Genomic DNA, 26,674 nt, shown 5'->3' with positions numbered 1-26,674 from the left:
CCTGCAAAGTGGAAATGATCAGCACTGCCTTTGAAGGGCTGTTGTCAAGGATTAAAGAATAACTTCAAAACAACATTTGGTTGTTACTTGCACATGCATGTGCGCACACACACACACACACACACACACACACCCCTTTTGCTTTCACACATACTCATACACACACACTATGTTTGCTTAAAATGCTTTAATCTTAACACTACTCTCAAAATAAACACCAGTCTCACCATAGTCCACAGGCCCTGCATGATCTGGCCTTGCCCACCGTGCCTACCTCCTCATCTGCCAAACTCCCCCTTCCTTTTTGTGCGCCAATCAGCCTGCATATCAATCAGTCTCTCAACCACCCAACCCCCTCTCCCACCACAGGGACTCAACCAAGCGTACCCCATATTACTTGTGTTTTCCATTTTTGCCTTGGCTGCCAGGAGGCTCGAATCCAGATTCGAGGTCTTCCTGTGGTAAGCATCTACAGCCTTATATAATAGTTTTGGTTCTCTAACCTTATCACCCAGATCCATTTCACATTCTGCTTTATACCTTCTCTGCCACATTCTCTTATTCAATACCTGGCACACAGCAAGGTCTTAGTAAATGTAGTTGAAATACATGGAATATAAACTTATTTTTTCTGGCTGAATTGTTTATACCTCTGTAAGTCACCTTCACGTTTATCTGGAGCATGGTGGAGGGCACCAAGCACTGGCCCAGGCATGGCAGCTACCCCACCCTCTGCAGAGAAGGCACTGCTCTTCTCAAGTTATTAGGGGCAGGACAGCATGCCTTTTGGGTGTCCCACAATGCCCTCATATGGCGCTGGGCACGTGACAGGTGCTCAAACAGCTTGTTCCTCAGTTGCCAACGCTGAACTTACCTGAAAATCTCCAAACTACCTTTCTGCACTTTTTCATCATCCTAGGAGGCCTCTGGTTATCTCCACCCCAGACTGGTGGACTGTCCCGGCTCCGTACAAGGGAGCAGATTCCTCATCTAGGACTCCTCCTTCCCAGAGGGAAGATTTGGACTCCAACAAGCCTGGCCTCAAAGGCAAATCAGTGTTTGCATATCTGGACAATGTGGGTGCTATCAAAAAAATTGCTCCTTTATGGTAATTATTCAAATCTCCCCTTACGACCTAGTGACACCCCCACTTTGCTTCAGTCTGTTCTTGGAAGCAATGACCTCTGAGTCTTTCTCCCTTCCCTCCACCCTCTGGCCCTGGATCCTTACCCATCCAGACTTCCCCAAACTGCCCAGCTCCAAGTTTCTTCTCTAGCTTGAGTAATTCCCGCGGGATCTCCCAGGCATCTTTCTCCCACGGCTTCTGGGGCTTGGTGGACACGCAGGGCACCGTCAGCTTCTGACAGAGTCCATCACTCCCCTCTGGAACAGAGCCCTTGGTTAGTCAAGGGCAGCCAGCTAGCGGCTTCCTCTTGGAGGCCTCCCTGCCTGGTCCTCTGCCTGTGGCCAATGTTCCAATGGGCTGCTCCCATTGGAGACATTCCCAAGATGCCACCTTGACCCTCCTGCTCAACAAACCTGAGACTTCAGGAGAATCAAAGCAACTATTTTTTGGGGCACGTGGGTGTCTCAGTTGGATTGTCTGACTTCGGCTCAGGTCATGATCTCGTGGTTTGTAAGTTCAAGCCCCGCGTCGGGTTCTATGCGGACAGCCCTGGAGCCTGGAGCCTGCTTCAGATTCTGTGTCTCCCTCCTTCTCTGCCCCTCCCCCGTTCATGCTCTGTCTGTCTGTGTCTGCCTGTCTGTCTCTCTCAAAAAGAAAATAAACATTAAAAAAATTCAAAGCAACCATTTGTCCAGGGAGGGCCAGGAAGAGCTCAGCAGGCCTTAGAGACTACAGTGCACCCTTCAATAGGACTCTTGAGAGACGAGTGTGCCCTGGTTGGGATGTGGCCTTGGGCAGGACTCACTCTTGTAGTGGGCCACCAGCTCCTGCAGGGTGCTGAAGGTGCTCCTTGGGGAGATGTAGAAGCCCCCGCTGTCCAGCGTCCGGATCTTGTAATGTTTCACCGCGTCCCCGTGCTGGCGGTCGTAGTCTCGTACCGACAAAGAGTAGCTTCCTGCATTGGGCAGAGAGACATCCTTAGGAGTGTGTCTCAGAGCGTAGCCACCTCGTGTTAGCACTCTGACACCCCCTCCTGAAATCCTCCTGTAAGGCCACTGTGGACACCGTGCGGGGACCTGGGCAGTGGAGTACGGGGTAAGTGTGGGCTGAGGAGTCAGGCTGTCTGGCTTCTTGTCCGGCCTCCTCCACGTCCAGCAGAGAGACCCTGAAGGAGTGCTGTGTCACCACTCCGTGCCTCAGCTTCCTCATCTGTAAAATGGGCTTGGTCGTCATACCTCCCTACCTCATCACATTGCCTGAAGATTCAAGGAAGTCACGCTGGGGCACCTGGGTGGCTCAATCGGTTAAGCGGCCAACTTTGGCTCAGGTCATGATCTCACAAGTTTGTGGGTTTGAGCTCCGTGTTGGGTTCTGTGCTGACAGCTCAGAGTCCAGAGCCTGCTTTGGATCCTGTGTCTCCCTCTCTCTCTGCCCCTCCCCCACTTGCGCTCTGTCTCTTTCAGAAAGAAAGAAAGAAAAGAAAAGAAAAAAAATAATGCCGTATAGCACTCAGGATGTGAACACTCAGTAAATGTTGGCTCTCATCTATCTATCTATCTATCTATCTATCTATCTATCTATCTATCTATCTTTCATCTGAAACAAAAGCCAAGACACCACATCAGATTGGTAAATAGGTTACTCAGAAACAAACAAAAAACCCAGCAACAACAAAATGCAGTCTGATCATTGAAAAAACACTAAATATTGTGGTAGGCTCAATGACAGTCCCCCAAGATGTCTATGTCCTAATGGCTGGAACCTATGACTTTGTGAGCTTATGTAGCAAAGGGACTTGGAGGATGTGACATTCAGGATCTGGAGATGGGACATTACTGGGGACTGTCCAGGTGGGCCTGATGGAATCATGAGGGTCCTTATAAGAGGAGGTGAGAGGGTCAAAGTCAATGGTACGATATGTGAAGATGGAAACACAAGGTTGGAGAGATGCGAGAGAAGGGGCCATGAGCCAAAGAATGCGGGTGCCTCTAGAAGCCGACAGAGGCAAGGACTCAGATTATTTCCTGAAGTCTTTAGAAGGAACCAGCCCTGCAGACATCCAGATGTGAGGCCAGCAAGTCTGGTTTCAGACGTCTGACCTCTAGACCTGTAAGATAATACATTTATCTTGTTTTAAGCCATAAAGCCTGTGGCAATTTGTGACAGCAGGACTAGAACCTAACGAGCATGCCCTCACATAGACCAGAAACACACAAGCCTTTCAGTTCATGACCATCCTTCTGCCATTTGCAAGCTGTGTGTCCCTGGGCATACGATCAGCCTCTCTGCCTCTCGATTTGCTCTGCCGCAGTAGCACCACATCTCGGGATCTTGAGGGGGTTTAAATTGTTGCATGAATAACCAGAGACCATATGTGCCATCCACTGTCCTAAGAACTTTGTTCAAGTAAACTATGAATAAATATAAATAATAGCCACTACAATTAATTGTACTTCTATGAGTTTATAGCATTATATTAGAGACAAAGAGACTGAAGGTATATATCCAGGCAGGTGCACTAACTCACTTGTAGCCATGCAGCTGGTAAGTGCCAGAGCCAGGATTTAAACTCAGGCCGCTGGCTCTGGGCACCACTCATTGCCACTTTGCCAAGCCAAGTTGAGGCTGGCTTGGCTGATCCTAGATGGGGTGGGGTACAATCCCAGAAGCAGCAGAATGGGATTCAGGGCACTCATGCTGCCACTTTTATTAAACTGGCTAACTTGGCCCCTATGCCTTTACTTCTGGAGAGCAGTGAGAGGGATCAGGGCTCATCCTCTACCCTGCCCTGCAGGTCTGGGGTTGTTTCTTTGCCTTCTAAGGCCCAATCTGCAGAATGGGCCAGCTCAACCAATCCCCCAGTTACCCTGCGAAGAGCCGGAGAAGAGAAGCTGGTGATTGTATAGAGTGTTGCCTTTTTGTCCTATTTCTCTTGCCCCTGGGCTTGAAGGGGGCTTGTTCCGTGGGAGAAAACAAAGCCTCAATATTCACTGAAACACTGATTGTGCGTGGCATCATCCTCCATGTTCAGGCTTGGCCAATTCAGACATCTAGCGGTAAAGCAGAGGGCCACACAGACGCCTTTGTTGGATGTCCCCAAACCTGTTTGCTCAGGGTGCCATGGGGTCACACTCTTTACAATATACTTGATTAATCTGAACCAAGAAGCTTCGAGTCTCAACATACTCGTAAACACACTTCCATATGTGAAGTCTGAAATCACGAGACTCCTTCTTTGCATTCCTTCCTTTGGGAAAGTTACCCTCCGTTGGTGCCGGTTTGAGTGATGTGATGTTTCGGGGCACTGTTCTAGCTTCCCATGCAACAGCCCTGCAGAAAACCACCCTCACTTGCCCAGGAACTTCAGGAAGCAGGTCGTCAACCTCAAAACTTCCAAGAAACATCAAGAGCCTGTTTAAGCAGAGTCTCAGGGAAGCCTGGCCAGGGCTCTACCCTTTCTTCATGAAAGGAGGGGCAGTCAGGTTTGTGGACAAGATATATTACGTAGGGTATTTTAAGTAATACAAGCTAGTAAAGATCAAGCTTCAACAGAATATGTTCTTTAAGGGTCTGCAACCACGGGGGCTTACTTCCAGGACCCAGCCAGGGACTACAGAAGCTAAGACCCAAAGCAGGTTCGAGCAAAGGGCAGGAGAAAACTTGGCTGTCTGGTGGGCTGGATGAGTTACTCAGCAGAGTTACATTTGCAGAGGGAACAGGGTGACCAGTCAGGCCTGGGACACCCCTGCAGGGGGGCAGGGTGGGGAGGGCTGTCACCTTTGGTGGTCTCGCTGTCCCGGATCATGAAGGAGCCCAGCATGTTGCCCGGGGCCAGGAGTTGGCGCTCCGCATCCTTCCGGCTGATGCCCTTGAAGAACCACCTATTGGAAAGGGGGGAGCCTTGTGTGAGCTTCAGGGTAGGTAGTCCTGTCCTGCCTCCACCGGGCACCAGGGCACCAGGAGACCGAGTGCCTGGCTTCCTGCAGCATTGATTTTCCTACAAGATCCTTTTGGGGAAAATCACCATTCTTTTGAAATCAAAACAGACATTTTACTAGGAGTGAATCCAGTTTGCTGAGATAGGAACTTAGGCAATTTTGGGAGCTTTCGTTAAGAAATATCATACCGAAAGAAAGAGCCCCCCCCCCTCCCAAAGACTATAAAAAAGACAAAAAAGAAAACTTCTTTTAAAAAGGAAGAGAATACAACATTACAAATACAAAATGCCATTCAAATGGGTCATTCGAATGCCACCCAGTGTTAGGGCTATGGTGATGGATAGGAAGATGGAATGGTAAGGTTACAGCAGTCTTAACCAACTGTGGTCAAAATCCTGCTTTTGCAAATTTCACAAGGACACATGACCATCCTCCCAGGGTCTCAGAGGTCCATGTGAATGGGGTCCCGAGATTCATACACTTCACAACGTATCTTCTTCTGTGTGTGTAAAGTTGAATATAAAGTCTGAATGAGGGGCACCTGGGTGGCTCAGTTGGTTAAATAGCCAACTCTTGATTTCCGCTCAGGTCATAGTCTCGTGGTCTATGAGTGCGAGCCCCACATCAGGCTCTGCTGATGGTGTGGAACCTGCTTGGGATTCTTTCTCTCCCTCTCTCTCCGCCCCTCACCAGCTTGTGTGTGCTCTCTCTCTCTCTCAAAACTAAATAAGCATTAAAAAAATTAATTCAGCATGAATTTTAAAGCTAAAATGTGAGATTTCAAATAATTTCATATTTGGGACCAAATTCTCGGATCTTTTCATTTTTCTCCCTGGATGTTTGGGATACTGAGTAGGAAAGTCCAAGCAGCAACCAAATCCATTCCTGCCCTCAGCAGGGTGAGGAATGGCTTGTGTGCCTGGCTAGAAAGAGTCCCAGACCCAAGGTCAGCTGGCCTTAGACCTGTCGCCAACCTGCTGTGTGACTCTGAGCAAATCGTTTTCCCTCTCTGGGCCTCTGTTTCCTCTGCATCAGCTGCATTCATCAAGTTCTTGTTATCCACCCAACAACTGCATGGAATGGTGGCCCTTATGATCCCCATTTTATGGATGAGGAAACCGAGGAGCAGAGAGAGCAAGTTACTTGCCTGGAGTCATTCAGCTGGGAAGTGGTGGAGGCAGGATTCAAATCCAGGCAGGCTAACTCTGGAGCCCAAGCTCTTAATCACCCAGAGACACTACCCACTCGCCTTCTTTGCTTCTATTTTGTAAAGTGAGCCGTGCCAGGGTAAAATATTCAAGCAACGTAACAGGGTAGACGGTAAGAGCTGTCTCCATGACAATCCCCCCTCCCCCCAGGAAGTTATCCCAGGGACCTTGCATGAGGAAGAAATGACATATACACAAGGAGAATCACTATAGCACGAGACTGGAAGCAGGGGGCGGTAGGGGGTCCACACGATGGACCCTGCAGCTGTAACAGGAAGGACCCTCCAGGTGTTGCATGTATGATCCGAACAAAAGGTGCAGAATAGCACGTTTAGTACCTTCTACTTGTATAAAACTAGGGATGTGTATGCATTCTCTTGCACAAGTATGAAGCATTGGGAAGGCTCACACAAAAACTGGTTGCTTCTGGGGAGGGGAAGTGGCTGGTTGGGGACAAGGGTGGAAGGGAGACTTCACTCTCTTCTCTGTCCTTCCCCACTATTTGCATTTTGAAACATTTACAGCATTGTTTATTTCAAGGTGGGAGAGGAAGTAAGATCCCCTCCCCCTCTGCTTCCCAATGCCCGGACTGCCCTTCCCGAAGGCGAAGGCGCCTTTTGTTAGCAGTTTCTTGAGGCGGATACAAGTACTCTGCAAGACTGCTGTGTCTACTTAGGGTTCTCAAGGTGAGAACCTGGACAGCAGCCTCAGCCTCACCTGAGAACTTGTTGGAAAGGCCAAGTTTTGAAGCAGAAACCAGCAATAAAATGCTGGTTTAAAAAAAATTTTTTTTATGTCATTATTTTGAGAGACAGAGACCGAGCTGGGGAAGGGCAGAGAGACAGGGAGACAGAATCTGAAGCAGGCTCCAGGCCAAGCTGTCAGCAAAGAGCCCGATGCCGGGCTCGAACCCAGAGACTGTGAGATCATAACCATGATCATGACCACCCAGGTGCCCCAGAAACCAGCATTCTAACCAGCCCTCTTGGTGATGCTGTTGCACTCAGGTTTGAGAACCACCACTTAGGTTATCCCCGTTGTTTGCAAATGATAACCCATTGTGCATGCAGTCTGCACCCTGCCTTTTCCGCTTGGCAAGTCTGTTGACCTTGAGGGGTACCACCGGCCATGCCTTCTCCAAGGCTGCTGGGAGGTGTGGTGCAAGGATCCACTGTGTTCAGATCTTGGAGTCCAGGAGCAGAGCATTGGATGAGCCAAGAGAAAGCCTAGAAGGAGGGAGCAGGAAACGGGGAGGGGTGGTCTAGGACAGAAGAGTCCCCAGTAGGAGGGGGGCCTTCCTCATGGCCACAAAGAAGGGAGACTTCACAAGGAAAAGAGGTTTCGTATGCACTAAGAAGGGCGTGACTTTAAGATGAGAAAAAAAGCCCAAACATTTTCATTTTTAATGGGTCCGCATTTCAAACCATCAAAACCATATAGCCAGAGGGAGGAGGCAGAGGAGATAAAACTGTAGGGACTGCCATTTCTTAACATTTTGGAATGGCTCATTCTGAATCAGACCTTTCGTCACTCTGTACAACGGCCACCTTTTTCCTCGCCAGGCTCACCCACCACGCTGTGACAGCTCCAGGGAGGAACCTGTCTGAGTCACCTAGTGTCCCCCGAAACGGGGCTGCGGGACACTCAGCGGGTGTCTACTGGATGCAGACACGAATGGCGTGTAACTGTTTATATTTTCAGAGTCAGGACAGACACAAAGAAGAGCCCGCAGCCAAGCCCATGGGGTCACAGGGAGCTCTTTGAGGGCAGGGGTGCGTCTTAGTGGTTCTTGGAGTCCCCTGTCTGGCCCGGAGTTGGTGGCGTGCTGGCTCGTATTTATCGAATGAACCAAATGAACCAAGTGTGGGCTGGCTGGCCTCTCAGAAGGCCCTCCATGGCACGACCGTGTGCTTCAGTCAACAAACATTTATTGAGTACTTACTGCATGCCAGCGCGTGCTGAGGATGCAGTCACGGACAGGCGAGGTCCCTGCCCCCATTCTGGCGGGGGACGCAGGCAGTGGCCGTGTGAGCGACCCCACGGCCGGGATGGTTTTGCTAGCGAGGAGTGCTCAGAAGGGAATAAAACAGGTCTCCAAAAGGCAGAGGCCCAGAGGGGATCTGCTTTAGGCTGGGAGGTCAAGGGAGGCTTTTTTCGGACATGGAGGGTGAGAAGGCACCAGGCAAGCAAAGACTCCCTAGGAGGAGTGTGTCAGAGAGGGGAGATGGTGAGTGCAAAAGCCCTGAGGCAGGAACAAACATGATATAGCCCACACTGCCTTCTGTAGGGCAGAAAAAATGGAATACTTACTCCTCTATCTCCAGAGAGTTAACGCGGGCAACGTAGTTGCTTGGAATGTAGCCTTCTTTTCCGCTGGCCAGGGATCGAGCCTTCCACCACTCCCCAGACCTGAGGGATATGAGGGAGCACAGGGGTCAGGGAGCAGAGGGAATCGCCCTGGTCCTCTTGGGCCCCCCTGGCCATGGCCTAGAATATACCCCCAACCTCAGGAAGTTGATAGGGTAAAAGGCAAGGTCACTACCATCCTGGTCTCCAGCACATACTCCATGGTTAGGGTAGGGATCTTTACAACAGTCCCCACTGTGCGTCCAAGGGTCTAGAATCAAGCCAACAGCCCTAGGTCTCTGGTCCCACTCTTTTCCCCTGGACTTGCAGGGGTCCGTACTCAGGGTATGGGGCCCTGTGCCCATGGCAGACTTGTGGGCCGAGAGCCACAGAGTGGTCTGACCAAGCATAAGCACTCCCAGTCTTGAGCTCCACCTCCCCTCTGATGGTGAAGAGTACCGGGGATTGGAGGTAGCAAACTCAGAGATCCGGAGATTTCTGAACGCAAATATACCTCAGCAGGTCTGGTCCATAGATAAATCCGTACCTTAATGACGGGAGCCCAAGGATGGCCTTTCACCTGTTCGCTGTTGCCTGGATGTGCACTGCTAGTAAGTACGCAAGCCCCTCCCTCTGGTGTGGCTTTCATCCAGCTTAATAGCAAACCCTTTCTCCTCTATTATGATCAGGATCTTATCCACCATTTACTCCCTACTTTAAGACAGTCTGTTGGGGTGTCTGGGTGGCTCAGTTGGTTAAGCGTCCCACTTGGGCTCAAGTCATGATCTTATGGTTTGTGAGTTCGAGTCCCTCATTGGGCTCTATGCTAGACAGTGCAGAGCCTGCTTTGGATTCTCTGTCTCCCTCTCTCTCTGCTCCTACCCTGCTCACACATACTCTCTCTCAAAAATAAATATATATATTTTAAATTTTTATTAGTTTATTTACTTTGAGAAAGAGACTGTGAAAGTATGGGAGGGGGAGAGAGAGAGAGAAAGAGAGAGAGAATCTCAAGCAGGCTCCATGCTGTCAGCACAGAGCCAAACGTGGGGCTCAAACTCACGAAACTGCAAGATAATGATGTGAGCAAAAACCAAGAGTCGGATGCTTAACCGACTGAGCCACCCAGGTGCCCCTAAATAGATTTTTTTAAAAAGATAGTCTATCTTTATTGAAGCGCAGAGGAGAGTGCGCTTGAGTAGTGGAGGCAGCTGTGTCTTAGGAAACTCACTCTTCCAAGACCACCATTTTATCTCCCTTCTGGAAACTGAGGTCTTCATGGTGAATGGCCTTGTAATCATACAGGGCAACCACGGTGATGTCGTCAGGAGCTGCTGGGACAGAGACACGGGATGGTGAGGCTCTATCTGGGCACCACCACAGTCCTGGGGTTTCCCAGCCCAATAACCAGCACCCAGCCCTGGAGCCACAGAGGCGTCTGACTCGTGGTATAAGTCAGTATCTTGCCATGTGGGGTGGGATTCTGGAGTTTAAAGCTAATGGTGTTTTGTCTGTGTTCCTAGACAGTGTAAGAGACACAAAATAGCCTGTATAAGGTACTTTGGGAGCAATTTAAAGGATTTGCAAGGGTGGTTTTCACTGTTTGGGATTTTTTGCCTTAAGCTCTGACTGAGAACCCAACCTAATCCTCTACATAAAATACTTACCCTCCGTCGGCCCTGGTGGGTTGTCCTTGCTGTTGTCAGGCCGCTGCGGGGAAGAAAAGGGAGAAGGGGATGCATCCAACAGTTTATGGGGAGCCACGGAGGTCAGTGTCAAAAAGGACACCCAAGAGCATCTCATCCCAGCCCTGCGTGTCAAGGGAGGAGGGCCTGGGAGGGCTGGGAACCTACGTGAGGTCACACAGCACATTAGAGGGACCACAAAGATCCCGGTCGCTTGGATTGTGGCCTTGGCCTTGGACATACTGGGGACACTGGCTTGTCCCCCCGCCCTCCCGCTTGACATATGGTGAGGGGGTTGTTTTCCAAGACACGTCTGAAGAAACTGTAGGCCTACCAGTATGTCCCATGCGTAAAGCCGCCATTTTGATTACGAAAGAACCTAATTGTTCTCCCAGAGGGAAACTGGCATCTACACTGTGGTGCTCTGAACAGCCCTTAACCCCGGGAGAACTTCATGCCTGGAGCAAGGAGGCCTTAAAGATACACTGTGGAGTGAACAAAACGAGTTCTTCAGAAGGATAAACATGATGCATTTATATAGAACACAGACGCACAAGTCCTAAATACGTTCTGTGCACACGTTACTGTATTGTGCGAGTGTAAATTCATGGAAGAAGGTTTGCAAGGGTCCACACCAAACTGACAACAGCTGATGCCTCAGGGAGGGGGGCAGTGATCAGAAGAAACTGTAGCTTTAACTGTGGCTTGATGATTTTTCTTTTCAAGGGGAATGTATTTGTGTGTTGTGCACTTAAATGAACTTATAAAAACAGGTGTGGGAAGCAGTGACAAGTATGTCTTTTTTGGGGGAGATTCACAAAGTCCATTAAGGTTCATAAAAGCTCTGAGGACTCCCACAAGAGAGGATCGTGTTTTGTCCAGTGTTTTATAAACGGATTGGCCTGGGAACCCTGTCTCTGAAGAACACTTACTAACTTACCACTGAACTAATGCCCTGCAGAACAACGAATGACTGATAATAGCATCCCTTAAATCTGATGTTCAGGGACAACCAAAAACTAGTGGGGAAAAAACTCTCCACTTACCATGGGTGCCAAGCTAGAGGGCTTCCGAGAACTTGGAATCCTAGCCACAGAAAGGGCCCAGAGCCACACAAGTTAGAAGAGAAAAGATCTAGGAGTGATTTAGAGTTTAGGATCTCAGTTCAGGACATTACTGGTGTGAGAAGCTCATGCAATCTCAGGCTGTATTAATAGAGGCCAAGTGTCAGAAGGAGGGAGGTGATTACTCCATTATCCACCCATTTGCAGAATTAGTCCTATTTTAGACATCATGCTGGAGAAGGGCAAGCAGAATAGAGAGAGGCCAGGAACCCGTGTCTAGTGAAAGAGGATTTGGAAGGAATGGGTGGGTTGGGATAACATCTGTGCCTTCATTCTCTACTGGCGGTTATGGAGCCAAGGGACTGGATGTATTTGCTGCAGGGCTAAGGGATAGATTTGGGAACAAGCAGTAAGGGTTATGAGGCAACAGGCTTCCCTTCAATCCGAGGAAGAACTTTCTAAAGACCTGCCCCAGAAAGGAGTCCACCCCCGCCTCGGAGATAGCAAGCAAAAGCTGTGCTTCCCTAGACGACCTCAGATAAGGGCACAGACTCCAGAGTGGACAGAACTTCAGCCTTGGGGTGCGAAAGACCCGGCTCTGCGGCTGCCCAGCGGGATGACCCCTGGGAGGCATTTCACCTCTTCGAGCCTTAGCTACAGTGGCTTTCAAGTGGCCTAAGTCCTGCCTCACAGCTTCTGGTGAGCACTAATGATGTAGAAACACTTCACCCCGCTGCCTTGAACACGGTAGGTGCTCCAAGAATGGCGATAGTGTCAGTCCTGTCACCGCTGTCACCAGCAGCATTCCTGTCACCACCACCGTTATGAGCGTGGCCACTCTCCTATTGCTATCACAGTCACATGGCTCGTGGTTCTGCCGTTGTGGTAGGGTCCCTCCCTAAGGAGACCAAAAACACACACAACTTCAAGGTAACCTGGCTACGTGACCACATCCTTCATGACCTTGTTACATGAGACCACTTAATCAGACTACGCGTTTGTGTGTGTTACCACACATGGGAGACAAAGAAATAGAAAATGCGTTACAAAAACTATGCCACATGGCGTTCAGGACTCAGGTCTTCCGGTCTGGACCCAACTGAGCGGTGCCGGCGTGAATAAAGTTGCTCCCTGGGAAAAAAGTCTCAGCATCACGACTCTCTATGCGAGAATCCTGCTACGCTGTCATGGCAATCACTACTGCCATTGTCCCCAACATTACTGCCCTTACTACCACTCCTCACTCCATTTGGCCTCCGCTCCCACCCCTGGGAACTTGCACTGCCTCGGTTTGAATCCTGGCTCTACCCTTTACCATCTGTGTAGCCTTCAGCAAGTTATTAAGCTCTGTGTCTCATCTGTAAAATGGGTATAATAAAAATCGTGACCTAGCGTTACCATGTAGCACTCAGGCCAGTGCTTGGTTCATCATAAGCTCTGTTTAAGCAGAAGCTAAGTAAGTAAAGACCTCCACTACTATGACCATTTCTCTTATTTATTGCTTTTGCGTTTGCCATTGGCTCCCACTGCTCTTGCTGTTACTCTTATTGCTACAATTGTTATCATGGTTATTGCTACAGCACTGGTACTGTTATTACTGTCACTACTTCAACTGTTGTTACTAGTTGGGTCACTCCTAATTCTCAGTACTGCTCATGCTACTGCCCAGGCTTGGGACCTCTCTTGTGCCCTCTAGGACCTGTTCCCTGGAGCCCAGGCTGAAGGGCCAGGGCCTGGGCAGCAGACCAGGAGTGATGTCATTGCCCTGGGTACTCAGAGCAGAGGTATCCCGGAGTTCAGGCACTGCTGGTGAAGGTAAGCTCTGTGTCACCCCAAACACATCCTGCTCCCTCTTGCAAAAACAGGAAGATGTTAGGGCAGTTTGGGGCAGCCTGGGGCAGCCCACAGGATACTGAAATCCCCTGTCTTTCCCCACTCACCCGTTTGCCAGCAGACGTAGGATCTGGCACATACACGGGGCCGTGCGGGTCGCTGGGCTCGGTTTTTGAGACCTTGCCCCTGTCCTGGAGGAACTTGGACTTCACGCACCCCATCCTGCTGCAGAAAGAAGGGAAGTGAGCCCAGTTTGCCCCGAGCCCCACACACAGGGGGAGTCGTGGATGCTGAGTTCCAGGCCCCCTGCCCTGTCACCTCCCCACCCCACCCTTGCCAGTCCCACTCACACCGCCCCCCCCTTGCTACACGGAGCTCACTCTGCCCTTGCCATACTGGGTTTCCCTGCGTCCACATCTGCCACATACCCACACAGGGCTGACACGTTGTCACAGTCATGCTACCGAGGACCCCTGCCATGGGGAACTTATTCAGAGAATGAATCATGAGGACCATCAAAATTCAACATGCAGAGCCTTGGAGCAGTGCGAGTGGTAGGCGCCCCAGGTCTGGGATCGGAAAGCCTTGAGCTGACACGTGGCCCCTCCACCCCACTGACACCTCACTTGTCATTCGCCTGCTCCCCAGGCTCAGTTCCTCATCAGCAACGTGGGGATACAGTAATGTAGCCTACTCACAGGCGGAGATGAGAAAACATGTAGGCGGGGAAACACTCAGCCCAGCGTGGCTCAGAGCAAAGAGCAAAGTGAAATTACACCCTTATTATATAATAAATTACCATTTTATATGAAACAGCCAAGGTGAGGTCGCCTCCTACGGCTCAAACAATCTAGCTAAATACTAGTCAAGGCATCATATTCCTTAGTATTATTTTACAATTGCCTTACACTAGCTTCCTTTCTCTGCTCCTCCTTCTCTCTTTTCCTTTCTTCCTTCTTTTCTTTCTGTTGAGGGTTTATTTGGTCACTCCCTCCTTAGTTTTTTTTTTAATGTTTTTATTTATTTTTGAGAGAGAAAGAGAGAGAGAGAGAGAGCATGAGCAGGGGAGGGTCAGAGATAGAGGGAGACACAGAATCTGAAGACAGGCTCCAGGCTCTGAGCTAGCTGTCAGCCCAGAGCCCAACGTGGGGCTCGAACCCACAAACTGTGAAATCATGACCTGAGCTGAAGTCGGACACTTAACCGACTGAGCCACCCAGGCACCCCCCTCCTTCGTTTACCCAGCAAACATTTATTGCGTATTTTTCGAAGCCACGAATAAGACAAGCAAGGTCATGTCCTTATGGGGCTCACTCTAGAGATGAACGGGAGACACAGACAAAAAAACCTCAGGTAAACAGATACGTAACCAGATAAATGTAGCGAAATGTGTGAGGACAATTCAAAAGGATGTGATAGAACACAACAGTGAAGGGCTTCTGTAGACAGGATGATTGAGGACCTGTTTCTGAGGAGGTGACATCAGATCTGAGACCCGAACAGGCACAAACCAGCCAGTCATGTAACACTCTGAGGGAACAGTGTTCCAGGCAAAGGAAAACATCAAGTGCAAAGGTCCTGAGGCTGGAATGTGCTTAGAGAGAATAAGGCACTAAAAAAAGGGCCAGTGTGACTGGAGATCACAGGCATGGAAGAGGAGTGTGGTATAGCACAAGGCTCCCACACCTTTTACAGCCAGGGAGCAATCTGGATTTGATTCTAAAGATGATGAGAAACCATGTAAAGTTTTAAGCAGAATGACGGGATTCGTTTGGACTTCAAATAACGGCTGCCAGGTGGGGTATGGACTGCAGTTGGCAGGGCAGGGGCCCCGTCCATACAGCAGTCCGGGCATGAAATGGTGGTGGTCTGGCCTGGGGTGTGGCCATGAAGGAGGTAAGCAACGGACAGATCCAGGGGGACATTCGGGAGGTAAGGTGGACAAACTTTGCCAAGGGTACACGATATTTAAAGATACTTAAAGAAAACATGTTTACCTGATCAGAGTCAGAACTCAATTGTAAAAAGTAGCAGAAATGTTTTATTTCTTCTCTCAAAATGCCCACATGTATTTGCTGGGAAGACAAGTCACAAACATCCACATAAGAGAGTAATTGTTTTCCTCATCTCTGCACAATTGCTTCTAAAGTGGTTAGAACTCAGTTATTCTTATCTGGTTAAAATAAACACATGTTTGTGGTTTAAGGGAAGAAATCCAAATTCCTAGGCTTAGTGGAGTTACTTAAAAAAAAAAAAGTCTCATTTTATTCACAAGGATGCTTTTGTCTGTCCTGGTGGGAACTGGCAACTATTTACCACTTCAACTTAAAAAGCGGTTTCTGCTTCGTCTGCCTGCTGTGGATAAAGTAAGGAATTGGTTCAGCCTCCCGGAGTGCTGGATCACTAATTTGAAAAATTATCACAATTCATCACTGCTTTACAATGTACTCATATGCATTTAAAACACCTATCTTTGATTTGTGTTACGAATGTATTACAGTTCTGGAAATAACCGCATAGTGTGTGGTTCTGCATGGGATACAATTATATTACATTGCATATATTTTGATTACAGAAGAGTGTTCTGGAAAGAACACTGCTGTGGGATGCAGGACAGCTCCTTCGGGCTTCTCTGAGTACCTACTGAATTTCATTTATATCATCAATTTACATCTTCAAGGTGGCCACAGGGTGCTGAGCCATGGGTCTCTGAGGTCCTCATTCCCGCATGATCCAAGGTCACCTGTCTGAACGGGTGGCAGGGCCCTACCTCACAGGGGGGTGGTGAGCACTGAAGAGTTAATGAATGTAAAGGTTCTTGGCACACAGCAAGTGCTACAGAGAATGCTAACCACAACCAATTCTGTTTACTAGCAAACGCGGACCTACCCTGGGGGATAAAAGCAAAAACAGATGACAATTCCTGTGACTCACAGGCTTAGAGGTACAGCAACACTTAAAAAGTTAACTTTTTAAAAATATTTTTTAAGTTCTTCTTTTTTTAATGTTTTTTATTTATTTTTGAGAAACAGAGAGAGACAGCGTGAGCAGGGGAGGGTCAGAGAGAGGCAGACACAGAATCTGAAACAGCTTCCAGGCTCTGAGCTAGCTGTCAGCACAGAGCCCGATGCAGGGCTCGAACCCACGAACCGTGAGATCTGACCTGAGCTGAAGCCGGACGCTTAACCGACTGAGCCACCCACGCGCCCCTTTAAGTTATTCTTGAGAGAGAGAGACAGAGCATGAGTGGAGGAAGGGCAAAGTAAGAGAGGGACACAGGATAGGAAGCAGGCTCCAGGCTCTGAGCTGTCAGCACAGGGCATGACTTGGGGCTTGAACTCACAAGCCATGAGATTATGACCTGAGCTGAAGCCTGACACTTTACTGACTGAGCCACCCAGACACCCCTTCAGAAGTTAACTAACATTTTAGGGGCACCTCACAGTCTGTGAGTTAGAGCCCCCATCAGGCTCTGTGCTGACAGCTCAGAGCCTGGAGCCTGCTTCCGATTCTGTGTCTCCCTCTCTTTCTGCCCCTCCCCCACTTGCGCCCTGTCTCTCTCAAAAGTAAATAAATATTTCAAAAAAAAAGAAGTTAACTTTTAAAAATAGGGAGTTCCCATTAGTTCAACTTTTGCACAATAAAATATTATTTTTAAAAAGTGATATGCTGGCAGGAGTCAAATTTGCATACAATGTGACAGTCCTCCTAAACCAGGAGAACTATTTTACTCCCTGGTGTGGCATGGCCTCAGACATGCTCATTTTTGTGACCACCAGACCTAGAAATGTAATGTGAGCCACTTATGTAATTTAAAATTTTCTACAGCCATGTTTTTTTCAGGTAAAAAGAAACAAGTGAATTAATTTAAAGATACATTTATTTTCTCCAATATGTAAAAAACGATTGACTTGTAACCCACGTAAAAATGCTCAATGAGGGGTGCCTGGCTGGCTCAGTCAGTGGAGCATGCAACTCTTGACCTCAGGGTCATGGGTTCGAATCCAATTCAAACCCCTTGTTGGGCCTAGGCTTAAAAATAAAAATGTTTGGGACACCTGGGTGGCTCAGTCAGTTAAGCGTCCCGCTTCGGCTCAGGTCATGATCTCACGGTTTGTGGGTTCAAGCCCCGCGTCAGGTTCTGTGCTGGCAGCTAGCTCAGAGCCTGGAGCCTGTTTCAGATTCTGTGTCTCCCTCTCTCTCTGACCCTCTCCTGCTCGTGCTGTCTCTCAAAAATAAGTAAAAAACAGGAAAAAAAATATTTTTTAAATGTTTTAAAAGTTACAAATTATCAGTGAGATATTTTATACTTGTTTTTCCCCCTAAGTCTTCCAATCCCAGTGTTCATGTTACATATTTAGCGCACCTCATTACAACTTGCCAATGTTTCAGGTGCTCAAGAGCCAAGTGGCGGCGACTCAAAGCTACTGTATTAAACAACGCAGACATAGAACATTTCCATTATTGCAGGACGGCAGAGGCTGGTCCTACTTATGTCTGTCCTTCAGCGCTTGGCTTAGCACTTCCCTACAGCTCTTGGTTTCAGCTCAAGTTATGGTCTCATGGTTTACAAGTATAAGCCCCACATCCGGGTCCTCACTGACAGTGTGAAGCCTGCTTGGGAATTCTCTCTCTCCTTCTGCCCCCTCCCCTGCTTGTCTTCTCTCTCTCTCTTTCTCTCTCTCTCAAAATAGATGAATAAACTTAAAAAAAAAGATATATAGGGTTGCCTGGGTGGCTCAGTTGGCTAAGCCTCTGACTTCGGCTCAGGTCATGACTTCGTGGTTCATGTGTTTGAGCCCCACATTGGGCTCTGTGCTGACAGCTTGGAGCTTGGAGCCTGGAGCCTGCTTTGGATTCTTTGTCTCCCTCTCTCTCTGCCCCTCCCCTGCTCATTTTCCATCTTTCTCTCTTTCCCAAAAATAAATAAATGTTTAAAAACCGGAAAAAAAAAAAAGTAACAGAATGCCTGGCTACTGTGTGTGATCAGAGTGAGGTCCAGCAGCAGCGTCACAGAGTAGCTGTTAAGGATGCAGACTCTCACGCCCCATCGCCCAAATCAGACGTGTGTTTCAACAAGGCCCAGATGAACTGCGCGATCATTCTGGTTGAGAAGCAGTGAACATCCTTTGCTCTTGCTTCCTCAGCATCCCTCCCTTTTCTGATAAGAGCACCTGGATTTTCCTCAAGAAGCCAGCTTTCTCCCACTCAGTGCAAGGTGTTTCAGGAGTCTAAGCCCACTCTTACCTTCAGAGATTGACCACTTAATACATGTCTGGCCAATCAGAGAATTCCGTGTCCTCCTGGCAACCAACAATGGTTGATTCAGTTATACGTATGTAAGTGACCCTAACTGAGGCGATCAGAGTTGGCTCTGGGATTTTCTGGGGAAATTAGGAAAAGGACGCTATTTCTATAAGGATTGCTGATATTGATGTAGGTGTAGGAAACTGAACTCTTAGGAGCCATTCTGACATCCTGAAGCAAGGGGCTGTCTTAGTGTGAGGCCATCACAGAGGACAGTAGAGCTGAGCAATGAAGACAGAGTGATTCCTGAAGACATGTACGAACACCTGAAGCCAGCTATGCCTGAAGCTTGCCAACCTCAAGATTTTTCCAGCGCGTGAGCAAATCAATGCTCAATTGTCTAAGACAGTGTGCATTGGATTTTTGCTGTTTGTACCCCAAGAGTCCTCACTGCTTCTCACATATCTCTGTGCCATGATCTGGACTGACTGAACCAGGGTCTCTGGGAGTGAGGGCCTGAACTCTGCATTTCTAACAATTTTCAGGAGATTCTTAAACACGCTAACATGTGAGATCTGCCATTGGAGTGGAGTAAGGGCTAAACTCGCAGTCAGAATGCTCGGGCTTGGTTCCCGCTGCTACTCTTGACTGGCTATGTGCCCTTAGGTAAGTCACTTCCCCTGAACTTCATTTTCTGCCCTGTAAAATAGGAGGCCCTTGCTTCTCAGGCTTGGCCTGACGTCCTCTGTGACAGGTATGTTAAAGGCTCTTGAAAACCTCTGAACACACGATTCTTGTCTAACTGTGGTTTGAGACCAGGCTCAGAGAGCAGAAGTCGCCTGCCTGGCCCCAGACTAGCTCAGAACTGCTGACCCCCCACAAAGACACTTCCTCAGGTGGCTGCCCAAATGCTAGAAACTGAAACTTGCTCCTTTCCCGCTCAGCTTCTGGAGGCCCTTTGTGGGAGGGAAACGCGGAAGGTCAGCTTGCTTGCTCTGGGAGCTTCCCACGGTCACCCCATGCAGGCCACGGAGCCCCCAGAGACTCCTCCTGCATGCTCAGAGTGGAGCCCAAGGGGAGAGGCCAGCGCAGCGCCTGGGCATCCTGTGGAGTGGGAGGGAGACCATTTTCAAGGACTTTTAGGGTCAAGCAGAGGCCTATCGGGGCTGGGGCCATGGAGCCCTGGACTCTGGTTTCGCCTCTACCACCAGCTCACTGTGTACACTCAGACAAGTCCCAACCTCTCTCTGGGCCTCAGTTTCTCCAAACATGAAGTGAGGTGTTGGATAAGCTCTCCAAAGAGGACAGCTATAGTTCTTTCCTGCGTAGTCTCTGCTCCCTCTTCTTCTGAGAACAGCTCCCCCGTCTTCCTTTGGGAACCCCCCCTCCCCCACTTTCACTTCATGCATTGGGCGTAGGGCTGACTTCAGCCTCTGGCTGTAGGTGCATGTGGAGGTGTCTCCGACCAAGTCTGGCCAATCAGAATTGCGGTAACGGAAGCAGGGGTGGATGTGTGACTCAGTCCTGGACAATGAGAGCTACCCATTGGCCTTTGGAGGGAGAAGAGTTGCAAAGCAGAGCCAAGAAATGGATGAATAAAGATTCCCAAGCCCTTGAATCCAGCCCCTCCTAAAGTGGATATGTTTGTGGACTTTCCAATAATCTCCCTCTTATGGGGTGCCTGGGTGGCTTAGTCGGTTAAGCATCCGACTTCAGCTCAGGTTCATGAGTTCGAGCTCCGTGTCGGGTTCTGTGCTAACAGCTCAGAGCCTGGATCCTGTTTCGGATCTTGTGTCTCCCTCTCTCTGCCCCTCCCAAGTTTGCACTCTGTCTTTAAAAATTTTTTTAAATAATATCCCTCTTCTGCTCGATTCAGTTTAAGTTGGATTTCTGCCCCTCTTAAACCTCAAAGAGGTTTCCTCTGTCTAGTATAGAGGAAAGTCTTAGAAGGGATTGCCAGTCATACCTCAGTGTAAATAGCTTATGGCAAAGACTTTGTAGATAGCAGGTACTGATGGATGAGAAGAGGGGACTTGGACCCTTGAGGATAGGTGAGGATGTATGCAATATGGACCCCAAGAGCCGATGGCACGCTCACCATGCCTAGAACCTCCATACATACAATGTGTGGACTAAATATATCGTGTTCAGCCATCTACAGGCCTGACCATACTTGGCTGCAATCAGCAGTACCAGAATTAAGAGCCCATTTTGCAGATGGGGAAATGGAGACCCATGGCAGAGAGGCTCCCCAGGTGGTCAGCGGCAGGTAGAATGAGAACCCAGCTCTCTTGCCTCTCATCCTCCACCGCTGGGGGGAGGGGAGGCAGCCCCAGAGGCTGCAGTGAGGAACTGCAGGGCGAGGGTGAGGGAACCAAACAGGAAGTTCAGGAAGGCAGACCTCAAGGGGCCCAGGGCACAAGACTAACCAGTCAGAAGAACTTTCCCTTCTCAGAACAGCTCAGCCATGGAGATGGAGAAGAGGTCTTCCCGCATCAGTGACAATTTCCTAAAGCATCCCCGGGGGTGTGGAGCCTTGCACATCCCTCTCCTCTGGTTCCCCGACCATCTTCTCAATGAACCACCCAGAGAGACGGTTACCCTTAATGGACGTGCAGAGGTCACCCCTGACTCCTCGTCTCCCCCCTTTTCTGACCATCAGCTTCTTTCTGATCAAAGAGCTCAGAACGGGGACTCTGCAGACAGGAAGGGGTTGGAGCGGGAGCCCCAGAGACGGCGAGCGTTGTGCCCTGGTTTACACAACAGCGAGTGAGGGTGCAACACGCCGAAGAGGAACTCAGGGCTTCTGGTCATCTGTCTGACTCGCCCAGAGGGCTGGCCTTGAGGCGCATGTGTTCCACCTGTTGGCTCTAAACACGAACTAGATTCCTCGCAGGGTCATTGTTACCTCAGGTCACCAGAATTCCAGGGCAATTGTGAACACCCTTGGAATGCTTTTATCTCAAAGGTGAGCAGGGGGCAGGCAAATTTGGAAAATATAGAATGGGATCTGAAGTTACAAAGAGCTGGGCTTGAATCCCAATCCTGCCTCTTAGAGACAAGCAAGTCTATTTATCATCTATCTATCTATCTATCTATCTATCTATCTATCTATCTTTAAATGGTTATTTATTTTTGAGAGAGAGGGAGAGCATGAATGGGGAAGAGGCAGAGAGAGAATCTCAAGCAGGCTCCACGCTGTCCACACAGAGCTCATCGTGGGGCTTGATCCCATGAATAATGAGACCATGACCTGAGCTAAAATAAAGAGCCATCCAGGCACCCCAATTTATTTATTTTTAAAAGTATATTTATTTATTTTGAGAGAGAGAGAGAGAGAGAGCAGGGGAGGGGCATAGAGAGGGAGAGAAAATCCCAAGCAGGCTCTGCACTAAAGTCTCATGAGGGGCTTGAACCCACGAACTGGGAGATCATGATCTAGGCCAAAATCAAGAGTCAGACACTAAACAGTCAGAGTCACCCAGGCACCCCAAGCAAGGCTTTTAAAATGTAAATCAGGTCATAGCCTTCCTCTGCTCAACGACCCCCAGGGCTCCCATCTCACTTGGACTAAAAGCCAAGTCCCCTCTATGGCTGGTGAGGCTCAATGATCCGGGCTCCCCCTAACCTTGCGTTCCTCTCATCCCCCCTTGATGTTTCCTTTCTACTAGCCTCTTGCTCTTCCTCAATTCACCAACCATGTTTCCACCTCAGGGCCTTCACGCATGCTACTATACGGAATGTCCTCCCCCCTCCACCCCCCGAAAGCCTCTTTCACGTTACACAAGTCTTTGTAGATCTCTCTCCGAGAGACCTTCCCTCATCACCCTGGCTAAGAAAGGAACATCCCCACCCCCTGCCTCCTATCACTTTCTAGCCCTTCCCAGTCGAATTCTTCATGGCTTTAACCACCAGCTGATATGGTGGTGGCCATAAAGATGGTGGCCATGCAGATCTCCCTTTGCAGAGAGTGGCACTGACTGATGGCCCCAGGTGCTGTGCTTTGAAGTCCATCATCACCGTTGCCACGGACTGTTCCCAGTCAATGATGGAGGCTGGCAGAGATGCTGAGGCAGGCCGTGCCAGGGTGGGCAGGGTGGGGAAGGAGGGGCTCTGAGGGGGGCTTTGGCTAAGGGGTCCCCGACAGCCTTGTCAAGCCTTCCTTGGAACTGCACTGTAGTCTAAGATCCTCCTGCCTCTCCTTCCCTTCTTGCTTTCCTTCTTTCCCTCCTTCCCTTTCTTCTTCATTTGGAGTCAAACAGCCTTACCACTTGCTGGCTTTCCTAGCCTTTCCTAGTTGTTCCCACACACATTCCCGCTAAAGAATTTCTTGCAGGGCTCCTGGGTGGCTCAGTCAGTTAAGCATCTGACTTCAGCTCAGGTCATGATTTTAGGGTTCCTCCATTCGCCTCCCCCCACATCCAGCTCGGCGCTGATAGCCTGGAGCCTGCTTGGGATCTCCATCTCCCTCTCTCTCTGCCCCTCCCCAACTCGAGTGAGCACACGCACTCTCTCCAAAATAAAGAAACATTTTAAAAAACGTCCTTGCATATTTAATCTCTCTGAGATGAGTGTGCTTCTTACCTAATGCACTAATATATTCCCCAAGGATTTGCTTATAATCTGTCTCCCACAGAATGTAAGACACACGAGAGTAGAGATTGTTTTGTACATTGCTGTGTCCCCGTGTATAAAATGAAGATGCCGTAGGTGCTCAATAAATTCGGGAATAAGTGAATGAAGTCTCCTTCGGGTTCCTGGGTGCCCCAGCTTTCCCCATCGAAACCAGTTACAAATGAGTGTTCAAACTGGACTTCTCTGCTTGGAGAAGAACGTCTTCGCTCCGGGACTGGGACCCAGTGGAGTTGGTCCCCTTCACTCAGGACATGGTGGCCAGTTTGCCCCCCAGGGGTGGAGGGGGCGCTCTTCACTCTAGCTTCTCATCGTGCTCTGAGGTCAGCTGCCCCCAAAACTGACCCTCACAGAGGGAAACCTTGAAGCTGCCACAACACATGCTCTGACCCTGTCACAGCAGCTGTTTTTTTATAGTTCACAGAGTCTCGGTTTCTTTTCTGTTTCGGAGGGTATTTTGTTTTTTAAATTACCTTTCATCACCCGGTTAACAGCACATCGTCCCTATATGTAACATTAACATAAATCTAACATGTCACTGGACTACTCCCTTCACAGGCTCTCCACGGCCACTCCTTTCCCCACCGGTGGCATCTGCCTCTGTGTTTACGCATATGTGTAGTGACGCACGTGAACCTGACCTCTGCCACCCCGTCACCTTGCCCTTTACTGTTTCAGAACACTCTTGCTGGCAGTACCTGTGTCTCTTTCTTTGCCTGAGAGATTTGTCTGTGGCCATCGGTGCCTGCTCTGCCTGTGAGCTTGGCAAGTGGGAGTGCTGGAGAAATACCCTCCGCGGGGAGCAGCATGTGACCAGTGACTGACAGGAGCAGTTTAATTTTTTTTAACATTTATTTATTTTTGAAAGACAGATCACAAGCAGGGGCAGGATAGAGAGAGAGGGACACACAGAATCGAAAGCAGGTTCCAGGCTCTGAGCTGCCAGCACAGAGCCTTACGTGGGGCTCAAACCCACGAACTGTGAGATCCAGACCTGAGCTGAAGTCAGACGTTTAACTGACTGAGCCACCCAGGCACCCCTGATAAGAGCAATTTAAACACCCCAGCTCCCTCACCAGCTCTCGGGGCTCCCCGGGGAACTGACCTCCAGGTGTCCACTTAACACACTTTCATTGGCTGCCTTCTCTTCTGTCTCACTGCCCCACTCTCCCACCAGGGCTTTCTGGGACCCTCTCCCAAAGAGACTAAATAGTAAATGCATACATAGGAGACCTTTTCTAGCGGCTTCTAAGGACACTCAAACCGAGACCTATGCTCCCACAGAAATGATGGAGTATCATTTTTTTGTGTGTTGACCTCAAAGGATTTGTACTACGTGAATTGAGGTTGTATCCTCCTCGTTCCCATTTTTCAGAGGCCAAAACTGACACTCAGAGACTGAGGGGCTTTGGCTGAATGTGCCACAACTTCGATGAGGCACCGTTGGCACCCAACTCCGTCTCCCGCTCTCTGTCTCCAGTTCTTCATTTTTCTGGCAGAGATGAAGCATGCTATTCGCTTGGCTGCACCTACGTCTCCCAGGCCAAAGGATTTCAGGGTGATGGTGAGGGCCCGGGCAGGTGCCTTAGGGCAGCACCAGTAATGCAGGCCCTACTCGGTGCCCTCCAGCAGGTGCAGTGACACACAGGGGGTGCAGCCTGTGTGGCCACAGGCACCGGCCAAGAACAAGGGCAAACTTAGTATTTGAGGGACTTATTATTACCTAGACTTCTGGACGTAAACTAAACCTCCCAGCCCTCGGGGGAAAGAAGCTGGAGAAATGGAGTGGGGGTCAAAGTGCTGTGGAGGGTTGTTTAGAAAGATGGAGGCGGGGGCGCCTGGGTGGCTCAGTCAGTTAAGCGTCCAACTTTGGCTCAAGTCATGATCTCATGGTCTGTGAGTTTGAGCCCCACGTCAGGCTCTGTGCTGACAGCTCAGAATCTGGAGCCTGCCTTGGATTCTGTGTCTCCTTCTCTCTGCCCCTCCCCCTCACTCTCTGTCTCTATCAAAAATAAACACTAAAAAATTTTTTTTTAAATATAAAAAGAAAGTTGGAGGCTAAGAGACATTGTACCACTAATGGTACTAACTTTGGGAAAGCTACTTACCGTCACTGGACCTGACATTCCTTTTCTGTAAAAAGGAAGGCCTTGTTATGAAAGGGAGAAAGGACTTGAAAACTAAAATGGCTGTAGGGCCCCCAGGGACACCCAGATGAGGAAAGTGATCCAAGAAAGGGGGGTGCAAGCGGACAGCTCAGGGATAGTGTACAGGGCGGCCCCCACACAGCTTTGCCGATGCTGCAGTAAGCAAATAGCAGACAGGCATTCACAGAATTTCCAGCCTGCTATTGCCAACTCGTCCAGTTTTTCAAAAGACAGAAATCCAGATTTGTGCAAGTTCTCTTTACTTTAAAACCTGCTAACCAATTAGGGGAACCAGGATGGCTCAGTCCGTTAAGCGTCTGACTTCAGCTTAGGTCACGATCTCACGGTTCATGAGCTCAGTCCCCGCATGGGGCTCTGTGCTGACAGCTCAGAGCCTGGAGCCTGCTTAAGACTCTTTCTATCCCTCTGCACCTCTTCCCTGCTCATGCTCTCTCTCTCAAAAAAAAAATTAATTAGGGGCCCCTCAGTGGCTCAGTCAGTTAAGCATCCAACTTTGGCTCAGGTCATGATCTCATGGTTCGTGGGTTCAAGCCCCGCATCAGGCTCTGTGCTGACAGCTCAGAGCCTGGAGCCTGTCTTCAGATTCTGTGTCTCCCTCTCTCTCTGCCCCTCCCCCGCGCATGCTCTGTCTCACTCCGTCTCTCAAAAATAAATAAATGTAATAAAAAATTAAGAAAAAAAGGAAAATAACAAGTGTTGGCAAGGATGTGGGGAAATTGGAACCCTCTACACGGCTGATGGGAACGTAAAATGGTGCAAAACAATCTGGCAATTCCTCAAAATGTTAAACATGGAATTACCATAGGACACAGCAATTCCACTCATAGGTATATACCTGAGAAATCAAAAACAGGAGCTCAAACAAATACAGGCAGGTGCATGATCACTGCAACACTATTCACGATAGTCAAAAGGTGGAAACAACCCAAATTTCCATCTACAGATGAATGGATAAGCACATCGTGGTATATACATACAATGAAATATTCAGCTATAAAAAGAACTGAAATACCAGTACATGCCACAACTTGGGTGAACCTTGAAAACATTACCTTAGGTGGAAGACGCCAGAATAAATTAATCCAAAAATACAGAAAGCAGGCTGATGGTGGCCAAAGATGGGATGTGGGGGGTGGAGGGGGTGGGAGAGAGGAATGGGCATGATTGCTTTCATGGGTACAGTGCTTCCTTTTGGGGAGATGGAGATACCTGGGGACTATATAGAGGTGGTGGTTGCACAACACTGTTGATGGACTAAATGCCACTGAAATGTTAGCTTTAAAATGGTTAATTGCAGAAGCTTTGTGAATTTCAACTCAAAATTTAAAAATTACAAACTACAGGGAGCCTGGGTGGCTCAGTTGGTTAAGGATCTCACTTTGGCTCAGGTCATGATCTCACAGTTCATGGGTTCGAGTCCCACATCA

General features: G+C 49.1%; 1 protein-coding gene across 4 annotated transcripts in view; it reads right to left on the bottom strand.

Annotated features, from left to right (window-relative positions):
* HCK (HCK proto-oncogene, Src family tyrosine kinase) overlaps window positions 1–26,674 on the bottom strand; it is a 42,821-nt gene that overhangs the window by 12,965 nt on the left and 3,182 nt on the right. The window contains exons 2-8 of one of the 4 annotated variants that reach the window (XM_029916191.1): window positions 13,308–13,425; window positions 10,286–10,328; window positions 9,850–9,952; window positions 8,583–8,681; window positions 4,904–5,007; window positions 1,932–2,081; window positions 1,231–1,383 (exon numbers count right to left, since the gene is read on the bottom strand). In XM_029916191.1, the coding sequence (XP_029772051.1) occupies window positions 1,231–1,383; window positions 1,932–2,081; window positions 4,904–5,007; window positions 8,583–8,681; window positions 9,850–9,952; window positions 10,286–10,328; window positions 13,308–13,425 (770 nt within the window). The remainder of the gene's footprint in view (window positions 1–1,230; window positions 1,384–1,931; window positions 2,082–4,903; window positions 5,008–8,582; window positions 8,682–9,849; window positions 9,953–10,285; window positions 10,329–13,307; window positions 13,426–26,674) is intronic. The other 3 variants (XM_029916192.1, XM_029916193.1, XM_029916194.1) reach the window with 3 other exon arrangements.

Source organism: Suricata suricatta, chromosome 12, assembly GCF_006229205.1.
Source record: "Suricata suricatta isolate VVHF042 chromosome 12, meerkat_22Aug2017_6uvM2_HiC, whole genome shotgun sequence".
Lineage (NCBI taxonomy): Eukaryota > Metazoa > Chordata > Mammalia > Carnivora > Herpestidae > Suricata > Suricata suricatta.
The sequence above is the reverse complement of the archived record's forward strand: the minus strand, read 5'-3'. Positions and strand labels throughout refer to the sequence as shown.